The sequence below is a fragment of the Mytilus galloprovincialis genome, chromosome 9, assembly GCF_965363235.1.
Source record: "Mytilus galloprovincialis chromosome 9, xbMytGall1.hap1.1, whole genome shotgun sequence".
Lineage (NCBI taxonomy): Eukaryota > Metazoa > Mollusca > Bivalvia > Mytilida > Mytilidae > Mytilus > Mytilus galloprovincialis.
In genome coordinates, this window is record NC_134846.1 from 76,396,093 (window position 1) to 76,420,829 (window position 24,737).

Below are 24,737 nucleotides of genomic sequence, written 5' to 3' on the forward strand. Positions count from 1 at the left end.
ATAACCATAGTCTGTTATTTTTAAACTGTTAATATTGGAATTAGTTAAAAAGTCAAGGTTCAAATCATAAATAAGTGTTCCGTGAAAATTGTTTACGAAAATCTAATTCGTTCATAATTCTTTAAAGTAATAAACGTTATCCAAATAAATTCGGATCTTCCCTCATCTGATCACCAGCATGGCTAAAGGTATTACTCCCAAAGGTATTGTGAGAGGTGTGAGGTGACACGTCCAGGTATTCAAGCGATTTCCAGTCGGGCTTGCAAGTTCATGCATCGTTTCACTTCTGTAGGTATTGATCAGTGTACACAGCCGATAACTTATAACTTTCCATTTTGAACTATCAGGTGTATACTATACATCTCTGTCTTGCGTGTCCGAAAGTGATATAATATACTAGTCATTACTAAAGGCAAACGCTTGTTTATAAATAACATTTCTGGTGTAAAGAATATTATAAATAATACAAACAAAAAAAGATTTGATGAAATAAAAATCTATTTACATATTTTTTCCAAGAGTTAATTTGGGAAAATGTAATATATACTCGTTGTCAATAGTAAAGGACAGATTGGAACATACCAGAAATATTGATTTGAAAAAAATGTACGCACTTGTCGACGATTCGTTTATACGCCTGGATAGAAAGTTACGGAACTATAGCGCAATTTAAAATATATACATGTATACATTGAACATAAGAAAGAAACATACATTTTGTGTAAATTGGGGTAAAAGATTTGTAAATAGACTAGTCCACGTATGCCAACAGTATGTAATCATTGAATTCGATAGACTATTGTATACCAAAAGAAGAAGAGAACCAATTTGATTTAAATACAGGTCGATATATAACTTCCTTTCATTCATCGATCATTAGATTGTTTTCGAATAAAGGAAGAAATTCGTCATCATCACAATTGTTCCGACATTCATGTAATATATGTGCAACTGGACATTCACTAATAATCCCCAAGGGATGTGAATATTTTCTAGGAAAACTATTGAGTATTAAAGTTTCAAATCCATTTCGGGATTTATTTTCTTTCTTGATATTCAATGACAGCAATTTAAAGAATAAACTGCTTGTCCGCTTTAGGGGTATTCTTGCCAGATGAACAGACTTATAATTACATTCAAAAATAGGGAAATATGACATTAAATTCGTTGTCTTTTTTTTTAAACATCGGTCATCGTTGGTCAAATAGCTAAAGTATTATACGTTGTGAGACGAAGATTATTTTAATAAGGACGTTTCCGATTATGAATAAATTCGGTTGACGTTTTTCACACTTGTAAGAATATCTATTCGTACTTTTTCGATTCCATTCCAAGAAGATCCTTAAATTTCCTGTCAATTTTTTAAAACATCTTTTTGTCGAGCCTTCGACTTTAGTCGAAAAAGCGAGACTAAGCGAGACTACATTCCATCGTCGTCGGCGTCGTCGTCGTCGGCGGCGGCGGCGGCGGCGTCCACAAATATTCACTCTGTGGTTAAAGTTTTTGAAATTTTAATAACTTTCTTAAACTATACTGAATTTCTACCAAACTTGGACAGAAGCTTGTTTATGATCATAAGAAAGTATCCAGAAGTAAATTTTGTAAAAATAAAATTCCATTTTTTCCGTATTTTACTTATAAATGGACTTAGTTTTTCTGCGAGGAAACATTACATTCACTCTGTGGTTAAAGTTTTTAAAATTTTAATAACTTTCATAAACTATCCTTGATATGTACCAAACTAGGACAGAAGCTTGTTTATGATCATAAGATAGTATCAAGAAAAAAATGTTGTGAAAATAAATTTCCACTTTTCCGTATTTTACTTATAAATGGACTTAGTTTTTTCTGCGAGGAAACATTACATTCACTCTGTGGTTAAAGTTTTTAAAATTTTAATAACTTTCATAAACTATCCTTGATTTGTACCAAACTTGGACAGAAGCTTGTTTATGATCATAAGATAGTATCAAGAAGAAAATTTTGTAAAAATAAATTTCCACTTTTCCGTATTTTACTTATAAATGGACTTTGTGGTTTAAGTTTTTAAAATTTTATAATGTTCTTAAACTATCCTGGATTTCTACCAAACTTAGACAAAAGCTTATTTCTGATCATAAGATATTATTCAGAAGTAAATTTTGTAAAAAAAAAATTCGCTTTTTCCGTATTTTACTTATAAATGGACTTAGTTTTTCTTCCAGTTAACATTACATACAGTCTGCAGTTAAAGTTTATAAAACATTTATTAGATTCATAAACTATCCTGGATTTTTTTACCAAACTTGGAAGCTTCTTTCAATCAAAAGACAGTATTGTGGGGGAAATTTTTATTGATGTTTTTCCTCATTTTTGTTGAGTCTGCGATTAACAGAAAAAGTAGGCGAGACACCGGGTTCCGTGGAACCCTTACGAATTTTTTTTTCAAATAGCTGAAGTATTCATGTGTTGTGAGATTTAAACTATTTTGATGAGAACATTAATTCCTAAGTAGGTAAATAAAGATCGCTTTGGGTGGACTAAATTATATAATTGCAATTGTTAATGATCTGTTTGAAATATAAAAGGTTGCTGATTCTAATTTAAAAAAAGGACAATTTTTAGTTCATACACTCGTGTTTAGAAGGCTAATTTTATTTATAAATTTATTCAATTAAAATAATTCAGTATTTTATCGTTACAAAAGTAATCGGAAGTTATAATTCATTTAAAAGTGAGCTTATGCAAAATATATAAAAATATACAACAGCTATCCAGTTATTGTGCGACCTTATTACTCCCTTAAATTAATTTTAATTCTTTTTCTTACATTTCTGTGTCTAAAACTATAACTGACTCCCGTATATCATTCGATAAAAGGACAGAAAGTTACAGGACAAAAAGTCACAGGACATAAAGTCACAAATTTGGTAGGACAAAAAGTCACAGGACAAAAAGTCACAAATAATCTGTTGACAATTGTTTGAATATATAAGAGAAATATCTTGAAATATTTACTTTTTAATACATATATTCATATTCAAGTTTACGAAATGTGTCATTATACTTGAAAAATGAAAATTTATTTAATTTTAATCATGCAAAAGAAAGATTTCTTGGCACCATGAAGCCATTTGAGTGTCAAGCCACTTTGACATTTTGTTTTTTAACAATTATTTGTATCATTCATACGAAATTTTGTTCACACCTGAAATGGTGAACCGTGACGCCTAGATGTCACTGAAGATCTAAAGATAAGAATTACATAATGCTAATCTTTTAATTACTACGAGTTTAACTACGCATTTAACGTTCACTAAGTGTCACAAATTAATACACATTTTATTTCCACAGTACAAGCAAGTGAAAATGTTTGCTAGAATGAAGCAAAAGTTCAAAATACAAACATGTATTTTTTAATACACTATCGATCATGTCAGTTTCATATGTTTGTTTAAAGTATTTGTAGAAGACATTTATTTTAAATTTGTGTATTAAACGCGACCTCCTGTTGTATTATCCACTAAATCCAAATAGACAGTCACTCCTGGCACGGTGTGCCCCAGAGGCCAAACTTATTACCGATCTGCAAATAACATTTCACCTTTATACAGGCCTTTCACAGGTATTGTCGGTGAATAATACACACATCACATATACCTAGTCATAGTAGGTAGTAAGAGGTCAATAAGCGTAAACCTATATATATTGTCTTAACAGTTTTAAGTTATATACTTTAATTTATTCACTTTATCAGTCTGAAAAAGCATATATTAAAGCAAATAAAATAATAATAATTTCTTGTGCTGTCTACAAAAATAAATCGAAATATATACGGTAAATATAGAATGTGTACAACTACACATCTGTGCATTTTAGTTTCTTATTATCGGATGGTTATAAGATATAGCATTAGTCATCGGCGCGCTTACGATTACGTTAAAATATGATTAAAAACCAAGACTTTTAATGATTGTATTTTAAATCCCTGCATGCAAAAACCAGGAGAAAACGTCACGACCTACAGGAAGTAGTAAATATTTTTTCATTATTTATTGAATTTCTCCTTTATTACTGCACATATAGCAACAAAACTTTGTGAATATATATATTATGTCATAATGAACATATTTAAACCATAAGTAAAAAATCGTGAATTTTCCCTTTAAAGTACCTTGTGGACCAGAATCTGTATGTCAATCTAGTAGAGATCAGGATTTATTTTCATAATACTTTAACATGTCCTTCTTACTTATCATTAATATTATTATATATTATTTTGCCCATCCATCCATCCATCAGTATTTGGCCCCATCAAAGATTCTATATACTGACACTAAAATAAAATTGAGAATGGAAACACGAAATGTGTCAAAGAGACAACAGCCTGACCAAAGAGCATAAAACAGCTGAAGGCCACTAATGGGTTTTCAACACAGGCTTGCTTCAGCTGGCCCCTTAACAAAAATTATTGGTTTATATTTATTTGACAATGTTTTGATTTTTAAATACAAAATCGCGTAATGATACAAAATAATAAATAGAATGGCATTGCTTCTTTGAAAAATTTAGGACATGCTTGAGACTAGAAAAATAAGGATTTGAAATATATGACGGTTTAAATTTTAGAACATAATACTAACCTGTGTCAACTTGTATATGGTATACTTCTGTTTTAGCACCCTGTGATGTTGAACCCTGTCAGAATGGAGGGGTTTGTTCTGTGACAGGTGATTCTTACACATGTGCCTGTCCTGCAGGATTTGGTGGTCCCAACTGTCAGTATATAGGTATGTATATCTACATATTTAAAATTGATGATTCTGGACAGAATGATTATCCTTTAGTATTTTGGTGATACAGACTTTCAGTGTACAGGTGTGTATCTACACATAGCTATGTGACTAAGTTATTCTTAACTGTATGACTCTCCTTTAAGCAAGGAATTATTTGAATTTGTAATGATTTTAATTTCTTGAAAATTGGTAAGAAATGTATGATGAAAACTAATACAATATAGGTGGGTGTTCCTGTTATTGTAATTGATGTAAGAAGACTTTTCATTTTGTTTTAGATGCTGAAGGATATTGTTCCTTTCAGATGTCTGATCCAGATTGTTTCTTAATACAAGATGTTACAGATAATTTTGATTGGTCAAGAGATCGTGTAAGTAAACTTGTTTACTGAATGCCATCATGTTAATAAAATATTTGTTATTGGTCAATATCAAACCCTCTTGTCTGTGTAGAAATTGATACCTCTCAATTATAAAGCAGAAACAGCAATATATTAAAAACTAAAAAAAAACTCCATTTCTTTTATTTCAAAGTATTCACTGACTTGTTGTTGGTTTTTCTTAAACTCTGCTTGCATTTATGAAAACTTGAAATTTTTACCAACAAATAACTTTTAAAAAAATTTAAAGATGCATAAATATACAATTTTGAATTTCCTGGTATTCAAATGTGTTTACTTAGTTTTTTAAATTAAAGCTAACAAAGTTCATCTGCCCTTGATTTATTTGGTGTATATTTACATTTCAGAGTACCAGAACTAAGAATACAGGTCCACTCTCCTTCTTAGCAGGGAAATATTACTTTATTGAGGCCAGTAGTAAGCCTATTGGTTCTAAAGTTAGATTGATCAGCAATGTACAATACTCAAGTAAGTCGTCTATCACTTAAACCATGGAACTGGGTTGTTAAAAATTGTAGAATTATCACTCATTATGTTTGATAAATCCTTATGCTCATAAATAAATAAATTTGCAATATGTGAATTATTTTCATATTTGTCGATCTGTAATCTATTTTTCTACTTTTGACAATTCCTCCTTTATATGCTCCCCTTACAATGGTAATTAAGTAGCAATATGTTTTCCAATCTTGCATCTCTCCATCTGTCCCATTTTAGGTTAAAATGTTTGTTGAATGTTTACCTTGAAGTTGCAGTCTCATCAATTTGTAACTTTGCTCACATGTTCATTATTATGTCAACATTTAAGGTATATGCCCAATTAGAATTTTGACTCAGATTTTGTGGTACACTGAACATTATATTAAGATAGTCTGAGCTGGTATGGTGGCCATGTGGCCTTTAGACATTTTCTATTTACCAATAGTAAACTTCACAGATATGAAAATGCATTTATATTTATTTTTATATTGTACATCTTGTATATACTTTTTTCAGACAAAGCAAGATGTTTAACTTTCAACTATAATATGTATGGAGACCAGACTGGGGAATTAAAAATCTCAACATTGGATTCTGATAATACAGAAACAAAACTGTGGTCAGTGTCTGGTAACCAAGGAAGCCAGTGGACAGGTCAGATGGTCAGTGTGCTGACAAAACCTACCTCTAAGGTATGTACATGTTTACAGAATCAAAGAGAGGCCAGTGGTGTAGAAATATTCCTATGCTGTCTGGTTTTAAAGAATATCAACATGAAAACATACCAGTGTTAGTATGTGAACAAATCAGTCAAGTTCTGTTGTTTAACTTGGCACCTCAGATTCCAGTCATGAAATTGTATGAATACAAAGAAAGCTGAATGGTACAGAAACTAATCTCCTTTCCAGTTATGAATTTTATAAGTTGGATTGAAAAGCTTTATGAAATAGATTTAGCGGAAATAATATCATTTTGAGTACTGGAAAGTCAGGATATTTTTATTTTGACTCCCATGCAATGAACTCGTGAAAATATTAAAAAAAAGTAAATGGGGAGACTATTGATGCTTGATAGTGTTGTTGCATGCATAATGCAAAACCTCAAAGCAGTTCATCTCAGTCTTTGTTTAAACTTATTATTTTTAATGTTAAAGTCAGAACAACAACTAAAAGAGAATGTTATTAGACATATCTTGGTTTGTGTTTGATTCTATAGAATGTTTATAAGCAATAATTAATGAATATTGATAAGAATAAGAGAAATATTTGATTTCAGATTGTTTTTGAGGCTTCAGTAGGGGGTGACAGAGGAGATATTGCCATTGATGAAGTCAGACTTCTAACTACAGACTGCAGTAAGTACTTTGTATTATAAAAACAAACTAGTTTGTAATCAAGAAGTATAATTATATCTAAAGATATTGTGAAATAATGAAAAGTTAGAAGGATTTGTTCAAATCTGTGAACATTATTAATAGTATTTGGAAATGATAGCTTTTTTTATTATCAGTTGCATTTGATGAAAATGTGAGAAAAAAGTCCTTTCTTTTAATAAAGTTCTGTTAGAGAAATGTTCACTTCTGGGGTCCATGTTTGAAAATTTTCAAGCAGAATAGCAAAATAGATGACTGACTTGTTTTACATTGTCCTTTGAACTATCTCATGAAATTTAATTGATGTGTTTATTATAAAGATTGCTATTATCCAAATGACAAAATCTGGTTCTCCTAAGATATTACATTAAAATTTGTCATTACAGATCCATGTTCATCAATTATCCTCTGCTTGTTATTACAGGTCAATTTTCACCTATAAACCTTGCTTGTCATTTCAGGTCCATGCTCACCTATAAACCCTTGTAGAAATGGAGGCTTATGTTCTGTGTCAGGTGATACTTATGCATGTACATGTCAGTCAGGGTATGATGGTCCAGAGTGTCAGTATATAGGTGAGTTCTGGAACTCTTGGGTTATACAGTTTTATGATTATGTTTGCTTTATAAGTAAAGTTGAATTATCCCTTTGAATCAAATTTTAGGGAGGAAATAGTTTCAATTTGCCAATAAAATAGTATTAAGTTGCATTACTATCAGTAAATATCAGTTTGGTGACTATTTTGAAGCTATGTCCACCATGTCATGGTCCAGCAACTTTTAATTAATTAGCAATGTTGCTGTCCATATAATTATCTTTTTCTACATTTTCCACAAAGAGCCTAGACATCTTTGTGTCAACAGTTTATTTTATGAGGGTCTTGTTTATTTGACATGTTTTGATGTCCTTATTTAATTTATCTTTGAACTTACATTAAAAAAACTTATCCACCAAAGATATAACTGTGTACCATCTATCTTTTCTAAAGAAACTTGTATTTATTGAAGAATTTGTTACATATACATATTTTATTTCAGATTCCCAGACATCTTGTTCCTTTGAGAAGACTGATCCATCTTGTTTCTTGGTACAAGATCAAATCAGTGACAATTTTGATTGGAGTAGAAGTAGGGTATGCATATTTTTATTTCGATCCTATGAAAAATATTTAGATTTCATACACACTGTCTTTAAAGGGAGATAATATAAAAAAAGAAAAAATTAGCGAATTTTATATCACTGAATCAGATTTCACAAGCTTCAAGATCTTAATTTTATTCCCCAAAAAAAATTTATGTTCTGTTTTATGTTACTCTGATTAACTACAAGCATTGTTCCATTCAGGGGCAGGTGATAGCATATTGATTTAATTTACATTTCATGATATATTGAAACATTTGTCATTATGTTTTTGTTTATTTTACAGAGAACACCCACTTCAGCCACAGGTCCAACAAAAGCAGCAGATGGGGTCACATTTTATTATATAGAAGCATCTAAGCAATCTGTAAATACCAAAGCCAGATTGATTAGCGATGTCAAGTTTTCAAGTAAGATGGGAATATTTAGGATTATGTTTTAATAAAGAGTTTTTTAATGTTTTTGTTTTTATTTTCCTTAATTAGGATTGCAGATAAATGTTTCTATTATTTGAATATTATTTATTGTAACTATGGAGGCAGAAAGTGGATTGATTATTTTTTTTGAAAAAGACAGCATCATTGCAATTAGAAGATACTTGATTAAGAATGTTAATACAAAACAGTTTCAACAATGGCAACTACTGTTATTCTCAATATGGTGCAAGCTTAAAAGTTATATAGATTCCTGGTAGAATTATGTAGATGTAAAACAATATTTAGAAATTGAGTTTTGTTTTGACAAACTTTTTTTTTTCTATTTTGCTGAAGTCATTTGATAAATCCTTTTGGTACAAAATTGTCAAAGAATGTTCAACATTACAGCTGTTAATGTCCCCTCTTTTTCACACTAAATCTATTCCTGGTCCATGCGTATGTTTATTTATAAAAATAGCATTTATTTTTTTTGCAAATATTTCAAGTTTTGTAGAATGAACTTAACTTGCTCATCCCTCAGTACTCAGAGGTAAATACATAGTATTATTAAATAATACGATTAAAACAGCCCTAATACTACCAAAACAGCATGTGTCATACTGGTGATGCGTCCTGGTAATATAAATCACGTGATCTATATTGCTTTTCAGCCTGGTCCAATACTGAAATTAATGATTCATTGCCAGTCCGTATTGGAAATAATAAAAATTAATGATTCATTACTAGTCTGTATCGGAAATATTGGCCCTATATTCACATCATTGCCAGTCCGTATTGGAAAAATTGGCCCTATATTCACATTTGATGTATGTAATACAACGCTGTATTACATAACAAGTTTGTATTGAAAAAGTTGGATTATTTAATAAAAGTGTTATGAACTGGCTTTTTCAGAATACAGAAACAGCCAGTTAATAACACAATATTATTTTTTACTATTCTAGATAAAACCAGATGTTTTACTATGTCATATCACATGTATGGAGAGCAGATTGGGACATTAAGAGTTCTTACCAAAGACACTGATAACACTGAAACAGAACTGTGGTCAGTGTCAGGGAATCAAGGAAATCAATGGATAGGACAGATGTTCAGTGTCCAAACTTTGCCAGACTCAAAGGTTTGAAAAGTCTATCTGTGATTTATTTGATGTATAGCTATTGGACAATGTTTTATACAAGGTAAAAGACAATATGGATAGAAGCTAATACATGTACCATTTTGGTAAACAAAAGGAAAAAATGTCTAATTTTAGAGCTTGTGACATGTTTCAATAAGAAATATCTTGATTTTAGTTAGCTTTTATGATTAACTGATTGTTGATTGTTTAACATCCAGTGGCAAATATTACATGCATGTTCAGGAACAAATTTACAATAAATACAAGAGGTCAGTCATGTTATAGATGCAGTCCAGGTTAGGTTAGGTAAATTTGGACTGCTATTGGAAAATGAGGGTGTATTGGATAGGCTCAAAATTTTGTCTAGCAACAGTCCATTTACAGACCCTTTAAACAGTAGTTGCAAGTGTTTTAAAAGTGTAGAGAATGTGGCACTCTCTCTTCAAAAAGTGTTTTGGACCCATTCCGACCAGACATGGCATGTACTTGTGCATACCTCATAGCCAAACAAACTACTCACTTTGGCAAGGGTTTTACCGCCAGTCGGAAGAAGACCTAAATGACTATAATTCATCTTCCCCTGTCCCCCTAGGGGTAGCTATTATGTAGAGAACCGACAGATTTAGATGTATGATATGACAATAATTTTGTTGTTTTATTTACAGATAGTTATTGAGGGTTTAGTAGGAGGAAATAGAGGAGACATTGCTATAGACAATATTAAACTGTATGTCAAAGATTGTGGTAAGTAGCTTATGTACTCCCAAGTCTATTTGTAATGTATGAAGGCAATTTTTGCGAGAACATTTTTTGACTGGTGTCTGTTAAAGTTAAGTAATCTGTTCTTATATTGTACAATGCATAGGTGTAATTTATTTTGATACTGACATTAAAAACATTGCTGAAACAAATTTTTATTTTCTTTAACTTTTATAAAACATGTTTTGCAAGTGCTCTCAAATGTACAACTATCGCCAGATTTTATTGAAGCTGATATATAAGGTTTGTATTGGCAAATTGTCTTTGATGAGTGAAAATTGCTGCAGAATAACTTTTTTTTTTGAAGTAGGCACGTCACGTGACAGTAATAATTCCACAAAATATTGCCTTATTAGCACTCTCAATCCTACAACTCTTGTTTGCTTTGATCAAATCTCATTATATTTTACAAAATCTAAACTGCCATAGTATTTTGTTGCAACATTAATTTGCATTGTAATTGAAAAATGTCCATAAAACTTATATTGACATTGCTGTAAATTCTGTCTAAAAACAGTACTTCATGATAGAATTAAGTCAAGTAAAGAAAAAATATATCTCTAAAGTAGTGCCAAAGTTAAAGTTTAGTCTTTTGACATAGATGACAAAAATATTGTTTTTCAGTTCCATGTGGACCAATCAATCCATGTAGGAATGGGGGATATTGCACTGTGTCTGGTGATACTTATACTTGTAATTGTATAGCTGGATTTGGTGGACCAGAATGTCAGTATATAGGTATGCAATCAGATTATTCACATGTCCTGATTATTGTGATGTACTAGAACAAAATATTTAAGAATTGAATGCTTCTTTTTGTAAATTTATTGGGGTGTAAAAGCGTTGACCGAAGTACTTTTTGTGTGAAGCACTGAAGCGCTTCATTCTAAAAATGTGTGCACGGTCAACGCTTTTACAACACTATAAAGTTACAAAAAGAAGCATTCAATACTTATAATTACATTTTTTAGCTATGATCATGAAAACACGAATTTGATATATTTTTAACAGAATTTTTGTGACAAAAATGTCGATTATTGATTTGGGGATGTACGGCGGGCGGGCGGCAATCAAATGTTGTCCGTGCATTAACTCATGAACCGTTCAACCAAATCTTTTAAAATTTTAATATGTTGTTACTGACAACTAAATGAAGGTCAAGTTCAATAATGGTGATTTTGACTTTTACCGTTCAGGAGTTGTGGTTCTTGAAAGATTGAAAAATGGAGTTTCCAGTCGTGTCAGTGCATTTACGCATGAACTGTTCTACCAAAGCTTCCCAAATTTTAATGTTGTTACTGACAACTAAATGAAGGTCAAGTTCAACAATGGCGATTTTGACTTTTACCGTTCAGGAGTTACGGTTCTTGAAAGATTGAAAAATGGAGTTTCCAGTCGTGTCCGTGCATTTACGCATGAACTGTTCTACCAAAGCTTCCCAAATTTTAATATGTTGTTACTGATGACAAAATGGAGGTCAAGTTCAGTAATGACGATTTTGACTTTTACCGTTCAGGAGTTATGGTTCTTGAAAGATTGAAAAATGGTGTTTCCAGTCGTGTCCGTGCATTTTCTCATGAACCATTTAACCAAAGCTTTTGAAATTTTTATATGTTGTTACTGATGACAAAATAGAGGTCAAGTTCAATAATGACGATTTTGACTTTTACTGTTCAGGAGTTATGGTTCTTGAAAGATCGTAAAATGGTGTTTCCATTCACGTTGTTGCATTTACTCATGAACCATTCAATCTAAGCTTTTCAAATTTTAATATGTTGATACTGATGACAAAATGGAGGTCAAATTTGATATTGACGATTTTCACTTTCACCATTCATCAGTAATGGTTCTTGTGATATTGCCAGGACACAAATAAATGTTAATAAATCCGGTTTGCTGTCGTTGTGACAGCCTCTTGTTTTATTTAATTCACCTGTACACTTTATTGTTGGACCATGTGTTATCATGAATAAAAAGTTGTATTGAGAAATGCCACTGCTTACAGAATAACATGTGATGTGCAGTTAGCCAATCAGAATAAAGTATTATAATGAAACATACATCTAATGTAATTATATGGGTATGTTGGTTAGTCAATATTTATTCTTATACAACTACCTGCCATGCTAGCTTTGACAGACCATGATATAAATGAACACATGATTTGTATTTTGTTTCAAGAGAAGTTTAATGATTTAGCTGAAATGTTATGTTCTTTGCTTTGTGGCAAATTTGGCTTTCATGCTCTGCAAACAAGATATAGAAGAACAATATAACTAACATATCGGAAATATTCAAGCATTCGTTTCTGTAACTCTTGTACAATTAGTAGTTTTGGAAGATTTAATTGACCAAAATATGTGCTAAAAGTAACTGCTTTTTATAAAATATTATTAGCTTGTCTATCCTTTTTACATGTTTCTTCCTTGGAAAATTTCACAATATCCAAACTTGTCCAAGTTACTTCAACAGTTAACAAATGATAAGCAAAGGAAAGGATAAACAAAAAAATAAATAAACTATATGTTGAATTTATTGATAGCTGCACAATGGATTAACAGTTATACAGAACTTTTAATACTTTATATTTACTTGACAGATGCAGCGAAAACATGTAGTTTTGAGAATTCAGATCAAATGTGTTTTCTAGCAGATGAGACAACTGACAGCTTAAATTGGAAAAGACATAGGGTAAAATATTTTCAACATGATTTTTATGTTTAAATCGCAAAAGAAGATAGGAACTTTGAATTTTCATTTTATTTATCCATACCATTGCAGGGTTTGAATAAAGTTATGGATTATATATAGGGTAGATTGATGTGATTTATCTATGGTATCAAGCTATGAACTGCATAATTGATGCCGTCAACATATTAATGGTCTTGGTTTTGTTTGTTGTGAAATACGATATTTTTCCCCAGGTTTTACAATACATGCAAAATAATATAACTTCTATTCAATATTACTAGATTTTTAAGGATAGAATTAAGCCCTATAGAAATGTAAAAATATTTTTAACAAAACTTATTTTTAACTTTTAAAAAGAAGTGTATCAATCAGTTTTTGACATTTTGTTGCTCAGTGATCAACCTTTTGAATTTAGTTAAGGCATATTAATTTAGTGCCTGGAATATATTATACATTTATTTCCCGTGTCTGAGGGATATATGAAGATTTGTTCACCAAAGAAGATTCATATTTCACGAGGGCTCTGCCCGAGGGAAATATGATTTTTCGAGGGTGATCAAAAATCTTCATATCTCTCGAAGCTAAGGGAAATGAATGTGTTTATCCACTGCCATTGCTTTGTTTACTATCACAATACAAGATATGAATCAATGTACATAGATATAGGAAGATGTGGTGTGAGTGCCAAGGAGACAACTCTCCATCCAAATAACAATTCATAAAAGTAAATCATTATAGGTCAATGTACGGCCTTCAACACAGAGCCTTGGCTCACACTGAACAACAAGCTATAAAGGGCCCCAAAATTACTAGTGTTAAACCATTCAGATACTTTTTTTTCCTTATCCGCTTGTTTAAATAACTAAATAACACAACATAAGCATTGTACACAGTACGGATCAAAATTAGATTAATAGTCTTTTTTTATGCTGGATTAAATCTTGGACTAACTATATTAGTATAATAGTCCCAGAATAAATTGTACAAGGTAATGACTAGTCTTTACTAACGCTATATTTGAAAAAAAATACTGTCAAAACGTAATGAACATTAACCGTGCGTAACGTCATATGATGTTTAGAGGGGAATATGATGTTTTGTTCGATGTCACATGGAATGGTCTCAACCAATCAAAAACTTATTAAACTGTTAAATTTAACATACAGTGGAAAAATAGGTTTTATCAGTCTTATCAATTAAAAAAAAAAATCATAGTATATAATTGTTGTTCTGTTTAATTGATATAAGCATGAGTATCTTTTTAACCGATTGGAATAACTAGCATATATAGATATAGATGCAAGATGTAGGATAATGGAAGAAGCTTGTTAATTTTGAGTTAATAGGACAGAGGTCAAGGTTGCTGTTACTAAAATAAGTATTTTTATTAATATTTTGTGTGCAATTTTCTATTTCAGGGTTCAACAAAAACTGATAATACTGGACCAACAGGTGCTGCCATTGGTAAAAAGTATACTTACCTTGAGTGTACTGGACAAAGTATTGGTTCTAAAGCTAAACTCATTAGTAATATTCAATTTTCAGGTAAGTTTGTATTAAAATATTTTAAGACTTCTAATAGAACCACATGTTAACTCAAATCATGATAAGTAGTCAACTTTTTAAAAATTGTGTGCGATATTTGAAAACTTGCCTTTTTATAAACTGCAGTAACTTTGAGAACACACAACACACTTTTTGTCGAGCCTGCAAATTTTGTTGCAGAAAGCTCGACATAGGGATAGTGATCCGGCGGCGGTGGCGGCGGCGTTAGCTAACTTCTTAAAAGCTTTATATTTTAGAAGGTAGAAGACCTGGATGCTTCATACTTTGTATATAGATGCCTCATGTTACAGAAAAATTAAGATTTTTGTCGAGCCTGCAACTTTTGTTGCAGAAAGCTCGACATAGGGATAGTGATCCGGCGGCGGCAGCGGTGTTAGCTAACTTCTTAAAAGCTTTATATTTTAGAAGGTGGAAGACCTGGATGCTTCATACTTTGTATATAGATGCCTCATGTTACGAAGTTTCCGTCAGTAACATGTCCAATGTCCTTGACCTCATTTTCATGGTTCAGTGACCACTTGAAAAAAAAGTTCAGATTTTTTGTAATGTTGAATTCTCTCTTATTATAAGTAATAGGATAACTGTAATTGATATGTGTGTACCTTGAAAGGTCCTCATGTCTGTCAGACAGTTTTCACTTGACCTCCACCTCATTTCATGGATCAGTGAACAAGGTTAAGTTTTGGTGGTCAAGTCCATATCTCAGATACTACAAGCAATAGGGCTAGTATATTCGGTGTATGGAAGGACTGTAAGGTGTACATGTCCAACTGGCAGGTGTCATCTGACCTTGACCTCATTTTCATGGTTCAGTGGTTATAGTTAAATTTTTGTGTTTTGGTCTGTTTTTCTCATACTATATGCAATAGGTCTACTATATTTGTTGTATGGAATGATTGTAAGGTGTACCTACCTAGCGGGCAGATGTCATGTGACCTTGACCTCATTTTCATGGTTCAGTGGTCAAAGTTAAGTTTTTGAGTTTTGGTCTTTTTATCTAATACTATATGCCATAGGTCATCTATATTTGGTGTATGGAAATATTTTATGATCTTTATGTCAGTCGCGCAGGTTTTATTTGACCGTGACCTCATTTTCACGGTTCATTGCACAGTGTTATGTTTTTGTGTTTCGGTCTATTTTTCTTAAACTATAAGTAATAGGTCAACTATATATGTTGTATAGAAGCATTGTTAGCTGTACATGTCTGCCTGGCATGGTTCATCTGACCTTGACCTCATTTTCAAGGTTCATTGGTCTTTGTTTAGTTATCTTGGTTAATGTTAAGTTTATGTGACAGTTGTATTAAAAAGCTTAGCTTTATACCTAGGACTATCAACATAATATCAATGATTAGTATAGAAGGCGAGACATTTCAGGGTGTGCACTCTTGTTTGTAATGTTAAATTCTCTCTTATTATAAGTAATTGGATAACTATATTTGGTATGTGCGTACCTTGCAAGGTCCTCATGCCCGTCAGACAGTTTTCACTTGAACTCGACCTCATTTCATGGATCAGTGAACAAGGTTAAGTTTTGGTGGTCAAGTCCATATCTCAGATACTATAAGCAATAGGTTTAGTATATCGGGTGTATGGAAGGACTGTAAGGTGTACATGTCCAACTGGCAGGTGTCATCTGACCTTGACCTCATTTTCATGGTTCAGTGGTTATAGTTAAGTTTTTGTGCTTTGGTCTGTTTTTCTTATACTATATGCAATTGGTCTACTATATTTGGTGTATGGAATGATTGTAAGGTGTACATGTCTAGCTGACAGGTGTCATCTGACCTTGACCTCATTTTCATGGTTCAGTGGTCAAAGTTAAGTTTTTGAGTTTTGGTCTATTTTTCTAAAACTTTATGCATTAGTCAACTATATTTGGTGTATGGAAATATTTTATGATTTATATGTCTGTTACGCAGGTTTTATTTGACCTTGACCTCATTTTCACGGTCCATTACTAAGTGTTAAGTGTTTGTGTTTTGGTCTGTTTTTCTTAATTTATAAGCAATAAGTCAACTATAATTGTTGTATTGAAGAATTGTTAGCTGTACATGTCTGCCTGGCATGGTTCATCTGACCTTGACCTTTTTTCATGGTTCATTGATCAATGTTTCGTTTTCTTTGGTTAATGTTGAGTTTATGTGAGAGTTGTAATAAAGCTTTATATTTAGGTCTATCAACACAATATCAATGATTAGTAAAGAAGGCAGGACATTTCAGCGTGTGCACTCTTGTTTAATAAATCTAAAGGTAGCTTTTGTTCTTATGTCTTTACTTATGTTTTATAAGATCATATAAGCATTTTGTTATAATTTGGTTCATGCAAATGTGAGTTATGGTATAAAATGATAATAAATAGACAGACATACTGACTACTGTATACCATAATTTGTTCCATTTAAACAGGCATTTATAATAGTTGTTGATCTGCCATTTGATAAGTTTTTCCTTCACTTGCAATAAAATTCAGTGGAGGTAACAATTAAAGAAACCTGTGATTGGGTCGAATTCACCAATCTCAAGTTGTGTTTTATGAATGAGTTACACCAGTTGACCTGAGGTCATTCAGTGTTAACAATATCATTGAACAATCAGTGTTTAATGTGACATAATAAAGATAAGCATTGTTATAAAGAAAATTACTAGGAAAGAGCACAGACTCAAGTCATCTATACATTTTTACTACCATTTATAATTTGACAAAACTTTCATTACCGGTACATATTTTTAAAAATGTTTTTTTTCAGATTCAACGAGATGTTTAACCTTCTGGTATCACATGTATGGTAATCAGATAGGAACATTACGTGTCATTAGTAGGTCAGCTTCTCTACAGGAGACAGAACTGTTGAGTATTTCTGGTAATCAAGGCAACCAATGGCTATTGAAGTCTGTCACAGTGTCTACGTTACATGATTCAAATGTAAGATATATTGTTACATACAGAATATGATTTTCCAGTTTGTAGAAGGAAATTCATCAGGGCTTTACTATTTCTAGTGAATTTTAGGCATTTGTAAACCATCATAACTGTAAAGATCAATGATTAAAGAATATATTCAATAATTCCACACAATAATGTTACTCATTTTAGACCACAACACTTCTAAATGATTTATTCTGTAAACATGGAAGAAGTATTATGAGCTTTTACTTTAAATAACAAAACATACAGATTTTTGTATTACATTTCAGCTGATAATAGAAGCATCTGTAGGCGGGGACAGAGGAGATATATCTCTAGATAATATAAATCTGTCGACTAATCCTTGTGGTATGTGTTTAGTTAAAATGAAAGTCATCTATATATACATAGTACATGGGAGATATAAGAACCATTATTATTCATCTCCAGATTAACAATTGTTTCTTGTAGCTAAGCTTCCAAAACGGTCATATATTCCGGACATTTGTATAATGTCCGGTAAAAGTCCGGCTGGGCAAAGCATGAAACGGTCATATACATTTTAGTTTTCAAGGCTTTTTTCGGTCATTTTAACATAAGTCACGATCTTTTTGACCAAACCTTTGCCTTTAACATCCACACATTTCCGATCATAAAAGTGACATGATGATTAATTACTATCAAAACAACCCCTACTTCAATACTTTCTAATTTTAATCAAGGCTAATTAGTTGTTGGACAGGTGATATCTAACTGTTTAGGTGACAGGTAAACTATGTTCAGTACCAGACATTGTATAAATTGATCGGTCTATTCACAATTATTTTCTTACATTTCAGCGGTTTGTAGCTCATTGATTTAGTCCAAAAGATTAAAATTATAAGAAATTAGTTTATCTACATGATTTGATGAAAAATTTTAAAAGGTGTAAATGAAAAATCGTCAGAACTACGTTGAATGAACTAGAACACGTGTGCGCATGTGCAAAGGTGGGAAATTTAATTATGCATCCTTTATTTCTTCAAAATGCAAAAATTATCATTGATACCTGTATCTAAACGTTCATTTCAAGTATTTTGTTGAAGAAATAACATGGAAAGAGCTTCTTCACTCAGTCATGCTTTGAAACGTACACGGATTTTACATATCCGTTTATGGTCCATGTTTTACCATTGTCAAGTCAACATGCGGTTTTAGAAAAACGTGATTTTAAAAACGAAAATAAAGTTTTTGACATGTCATTTTGCACAAATAAAGAGTCTATGGCAGATATGAGCACGCTGATGTGCACACTTTGAATGATGCACTGCCAATTTAACAGTTTACATCCAAACATCAAATTCATATCAAAGTAAAGTTTAAAATCGTTTTTTAATCTAATGTCATTATCATTGGAATGGCCATCTGATTACCATAATTGCCTTTTGTGACTAAGTCTTAAGGGATTAAAATCAAAATCAGATATAAAATGTCCGGCTGGCTTAAATGTTTTTTGGAAGCCCTGTCTTGTAGTCATATTTTTTTATTATTTTTAGTGAGGAATAAGTATTACTATTGAAAAATTGGACAGATGTATTTGACTATTTTCTTCAGTAATTAACTGATGTATGATTTTGTAATTTTTGTAATTTTGTAACAATTTTTTATGTCGGAACAACTAAGAGGAAGAGCCATACAGTGTTACCAATGTCAGACTTTCTGACATTCTAACATTCTGAAATCAAAAAGTTGTTCATATTTATTATCACTATGCCTGCAGAAATTGATCTGATTATTGTTACATTAGTGTATAATGATAACTTCAATAAGCATTTCTTTTCATAAAGTTTTGGGGGAATTAAGGTTTTTTATACAGAAATTTCACTAAATTATACTTGTCTGGAATTTATTTTAATGGCTGCTGATCTAGATGGTTCTGGGGTACATAAGTATACAATGATTACTTAGGTGTCAAGTTTACATATTGGTATGGTTGACTGAAATTGGAATGAGGCAACAGAGTGGGACATTCATGGGAATTGTTTGTCCAATCATGGTCAATAGTTTGAAAGTTTTGCTTAGTTGAAATTTGCATTAAACTATTGAAATTATGAACAAACAAGACATATATCTGGGTCCACAGTTGATACTCCCTTGAAGTAACTCCAGTTTTTCCTGCTGTAGGGTGTGAGTGTAAACTTGATTGCAAGTGTTGTGGACTTTTGATACTATATTCATTATATTCCTTTAAATGATTGCAAACATTAAAAAAAGTTTGCAGTTTTTGCATGCAGTCCAGTATTCTAAATGGTCAATGTGATAATAAATTATAATATGATAATAATATAATGATAATGTTTTTGTTTTTTTAAATGATGAATAAAACTAACATTAGTAATGTAAGTTATGTAAGTTTTGCTTTAACTTTGTAGTTAGTAGTTGTCTTCAAATATGTTTTTATGGGACTTTTTTTTTAAATTGAGGTTTGGTAAGATAACTTGAAAGTTATAACTTTTGATTTAATCCTTAAATTTTACTTCTTTTTAGGAGGTGGGTGATGAAAAGTATTACAAAAGAAATGCTATGATTCTATTAATGCACATAAGGAGTGATGGACAATGGACTTTAGGAGGAATGGAAGAATATTTCTGAGAAAACTAGATATTACAAAATATTTATTTTTTGTTTGTCTTTTAACTAAGATCATTGGCCATATTTTTTTTAATCAATAGATTTTTCTTAAAAATGGCAATAAATATTTATAAACAACCTTTTTAATTGGAGATAATATATAAATAACACATAGCTGAGAGGGTTATAGAGCAGATTGGTACCCCGAGAAAACATTGTCAACCGCGGCGAAGCCAAGGTTGACAATGCTTTTTCGAGGGGTACCAATCTGCTCTATCACCCTCTCAGCTATGTGTTATTTAATTTATTATACTGAATGTCCTTTCATTATTGTCTTTTATATGAATTGTATTTAAAAGTATTTTTTATGACGTCACATACATAACAATGTTACTGGTATTAGAAAAATCAATAGAAGTGAAGCAAGATGTTTTTGTTTTTTTACTTTAACAGTCAAATAATGGTATCTGAGTCAAAACGTATAGAACTTGATCATTGTCTTTAATAACTTGATGTAAATTCAATTCATTGTCCTTTAAATTATCGATTTTTGATTGGTCTGGACGAGAGGGTGACATTCAAAAAAATTGTCACCCACTCAACCATGTGATAGAGTAAATTAACACCCTCATATTAGCCAATCAAAATATGGCATTTTAACATGAATTGTAATAAATAAAATTAATAACTCTTGATCATATTATTTAGGCACAATGTTTTAAATGTTACCCTCAAGCAATTTATTGGCATGTCTCTGTTTTGTAATAAGCTTTCCTTCAAATGTCTCATTTATTTTGCTCAGATTAATTTTGTTTTTTGTTTTTATAAAGTCATATCTTGTGCAAAACAATGTGAATTGTTTGTAAAATGTTATGTTATTATGTATGATGATCATTGCTTAATGAAAACAAGGGATGAATATGATAATATTTTATAATGGGATTATATACAGTAAATATATTTTAAGGATATAAATGTTTATGTGTTTGTCTCATCTTTTGTTATAAACTTTTGTACAATTTAAAAATCAGGTTCTATTAACTAGATATTTGATTCATATGGAAGTTGTTCTACATCAGTCATGTTTTCTTTGACAAATAAACAAAAACAAGTTATACAGGTATTACGGTTCTTTATTTTTCATTATTGATGTAGGTTTGAAAAACAAACAACCTATGAGTAACAATAAATATATATCTTGAAAAAGTAACAAGGACACAACACTTCAAAAGGTGGCAGGTAAAATTAATTCATCAATCTTATAGTGTTCTCAAGCTGTCATCAGGGTGAATACAATGAGAATTTTTCTTCTTGCATTAAATCAAAGTACCTCAAGGATGATGTAAAAATTAAAAATATTTTCCATAGATTTTAAATTATGTAAAATATGCATGAATTAAACATAAATATCTGTAAAAGGTTTGAAAAAAGTCAGATTATGTATTACATGTTTGTAAAAATATTGTCCTTTTCCTGTTTGTATAATTTTCTATAATGCTTTTCTGGCAATTCCTTTCCATTTTGAATGGATTGACCTGGCCAGAGGTACAACACTCAATTGTGTCAGGAATGCTGTGAAGAGCACAACTAGATAAACAAGTTTGTCTAGATTACTCTATTATGTTAAAAATACTACACTCTTATACAATTACAAACCCCTTTCATAATACTGTCACCTAGTTTAACAAGAGTGCACACGCTGAAATGTCTCGCCTTCTTTACTCATCATTGATATTATATTGATAGTCCTAAATATAAAGCTGTATTACAACTGTCACATAAACTTAACATTAACCAAGAAAACTAAACATTGAACAATGAACCATGAAAATGAGGTCAAGGTCAGATGAACCATGTCAGGCAGGCATGTACAGCTCAGAATTCTTCCATACAACATATAGAGTTGACATAATTATTGCTTATAGTTTAAGAAAAACAGACCAAAATACGAAATCTTAACACTGAGCAATGAACTGTGGAAATGAGGTCAAGGTCAAATAAAACCTACACAACTGACATAGATCATAAAATATTTCCAAACACCAAATATAGATGACCTATTGCATATATAGTATTAGAAAAAAAGAAAACTTAAAACTTGATTTTGACCACTGAACCATGAAAATGAGGTCAAGGTCAGATGACACCTGCCAGCTAGACATGTACAACTTACAATCATTCCATACACCAAATATAGTAGCCCTATTGCATAAAGTACTAGAAAAATAGACCAAAACACAAAAACTAAGCTATAACCACTGAACCATGAAAATGAGGTCAAGGTCAGATGACACCTACCAGTTGGACATGTACACCTTGCAGTCCTTCTATTCACCGAATATACTAGACCTATTGCTTATAGTATCTGAGATATGGACTTGACCACCAAAACAACCTTGTTCACTGATCCATGAAATGAGGTCAAGGTCAAGTGAAAACTGTCTGACAGGCATGAGGACCTTGCAAGGTACACACATTTTGCTGACCATATAAACAAATAAATCAAAAAGTACTAAACCAGCTGACAGTTATAATTCATGTTATGATAATAACCTGATTAATGCAAAAATATTTTTGAAACTTAGCTCTACCACACAGCTGTAAACTACTGTCACATCATTCAGCAATCTAAGGGTAGTTAACTATATCTGGATGGCTAAGGGTCCTATTCATTCCTGTCAAGAAAGGCATATTTATAGCAAGGGATGAAATTTAGATAGCCACTCGATGGTTGGCTTTGATCTATAGAAGAAGTATGGTCAATAGAGGTAGCTCTCATAGCTGTTGTGTTGTATTGACTAAATAAATCCATGCTAATGATCTCTTCCTCTACAACAGTTATACTCCCTGTGGATAAGCAGCCTCAATGTCGTAAGCACTTCCTTCAACGGTCTTAATGTTTGACCCTTACTATTTTCAGGCTGGACATCACCGTATTGAAGGAAACGCAAGTTTTTTTTTGTATAATCGACAGGTGATTCAATGGTCGATGTAGTATTGACTATCAATTATTATATCCAGCATATAATTTCATCGCCTGAAATTTTCCCTGGATTTCCTAAGGCAGCAACCATTTGATTTTCTGGGGGGGGGGGGGGGGCTATGAAAAAAAAATTCCGGACAAACTTTTTTTTCAGCTTCGGCGAAAAACAATCTATTTTTTGGGCGACAAGTCGAAAACAATTTATTCTTTCAATTTTAGCATTACATATAGTGGCAGCTGAGGGTGAAACAAACAGTTTTTTTTTCTCAGAGTCAAAAACAAATTTTTTTCTCCAAAAACTGGAAACAAACTTTTCCATAAAAAATCCATAGCCCCCCCCCCCCAAAAAAAAAGGTATCTGCCTTAAAGTAGTCCAATGAACAGCCGTTGTCCTCTGCAGTCTAGTGTGTTAGGTTTTTTCCATGATAAAGCTACCTGATGCCTTTAATTCAAGATCTCCATTCTGTACTTTTGCTACTCTAACGCAAATGCCAACCATCCTGGTTCGCCTGTGCAACTCCTGATGTTAAAGCTGCCATGTAGTTGGTATACACGTTACAATCCTGAAGATCCTTGAAATACTGAGTAGATGACAACTTGGTGTCATTTTAAAGGCTTAACTTGGGTAGGAGCTTCAAGTTGGAATTCTGGTTTGATTTCAAGATCTCAAAATTTAAATAATTTTACTCTCGAAATTATCTATCTAGCCCGAGTAGATCCTTTGGTTATCAGTATGCTGTTGCTGTTCCTTTGACTGGATTTTGGTTGCCCGATAATTACCAGTATGATCATGTTACCTTTATTAAATGGATTCATTGTAAGAAAAAGGTACTCTCTGAAGGCTGAGTGTATTTTTGTTAATACATCTGCTTAACTGCTAAATCCTTTCCTTTTTCATATTGGTCTATCCAAAGCTAGTCAAATTTGTCACATATCATATGCTTCCCATGATTGCCATGTAGTTGTGAAGTGCCTCCAATACAAACTTGACGTTTATTTGCTGCTGGCAGAACCGAACTGTGATTATCTGCGTTGTCCAACAGTACCATATTTCATCTTTTTTTCCCCAACTGTATCGGGTGTCGTTTTCCTTCCATCTATGGCGTACTTTACAAGAGACTTGTTCGTGGATTGATAATGGTGTTTGGTTAACAGCAAGTTGTATCACGACTTTCTAGTTGTTATTACATAGATATGGAATAAGGATACTTTAGTACTGTTGTTCCCGTAGATGTAATCCTTAAACTAATTATATACCACCCTATTCAGTGCTAGAAATCCATTTTGTCCTTTGGCTATGATAAAATTCGACTTCGTCAGACCTCTACTGGCGAATCTGGATCTTGTTAACATTTTTTTTATCCCATGTTGCTTCTTAAATAAAACTACTAGTGCTTTCCCAGAAGAATTTGTGTGCAATTTTTAAGATAAATTGCTTTTGGCATATAATAATCCTAGTATTGCTGCGACATAAGGAACTCCAGTCCCTTCACT

General features: G+C 31.8%; 1 protein-coding gene across 1 annotated transcript in view; it reads left to right on the top strand.

The window, feature by feature from the left end:
* LOC143045978 (MAM and LDL-receptor class A domain-containing protein 2-like) overlaps positions 1 to 21,383 on the top strand; it is a 74,979-nt gene extending 53,596 nt beyond the window's left edge. Inside the window, exons 35-50 of the mRNA XM_076218881.1 lie at positions 4,659 to 4,769; positions 5,054 to 5,145; positions 5,523 to 5,643; positions 6,172 to 6,347; positions 6,931 to 7,009; positions 7,489 to 7,602; positions 8,065 to 8,159; positions 8,454 to 8,577; positions 9,549 to 9,724; positions 10,390 to 10,468; positions 11,108 to 11,221; positions 13,083 to 13,174; positions 14,593 to 14,719; positions 17,493 to 17,668; positions 17,941 to 18,019; positions 20,177 to 21,383. Of these exons, the coding sequence (XP_076074996.1) occupies positions 4,659 to 4,769; positions 5,054 to 5,145; positions 5,523 to 5,643; positions 6,172 to 6,347; positions 6,931 to 7,009; positions 7,489 to 7,602; positions 8,065 to 8,159; positions 8,454 to 8,577; positions 9,549 to 9,724; positions 10,390 to 10,468; positions 11,108 to 11,221; positions 13,083 to 13,174; positions 14,593 to 14,719; positions 17,493 to 17,668; positions 17,941 to 18,019; positions 20,177 to 20,187 (1,766 nt within the window). The 3' untranslated portion in view covers positions 20,188 to 21,383. The remainder of the gene's footprint in view (positions 1 to 4,658; positions 4,770 to 5,053; positions 5,146 to 5,522; positions 5,644 to 6,171; positions 6,348 to 6,930; positions 7,010 to 7,488; positions 7,603 to 8,064; positions 8,160 to 8,453; positions 8,578 to 9,548; positions 9,725 to 10,389; positions 10,469 to 11,107; positions 11,222 to 13,082; positions 13,175 to 14,592; positions 14,720 to 17,492; positions 17,669 to 17,940; positions 18,020 to 20,176) is intronic.
* Positions 21,384 to 24,737: the final 3,354 nt, after the last annotated feature.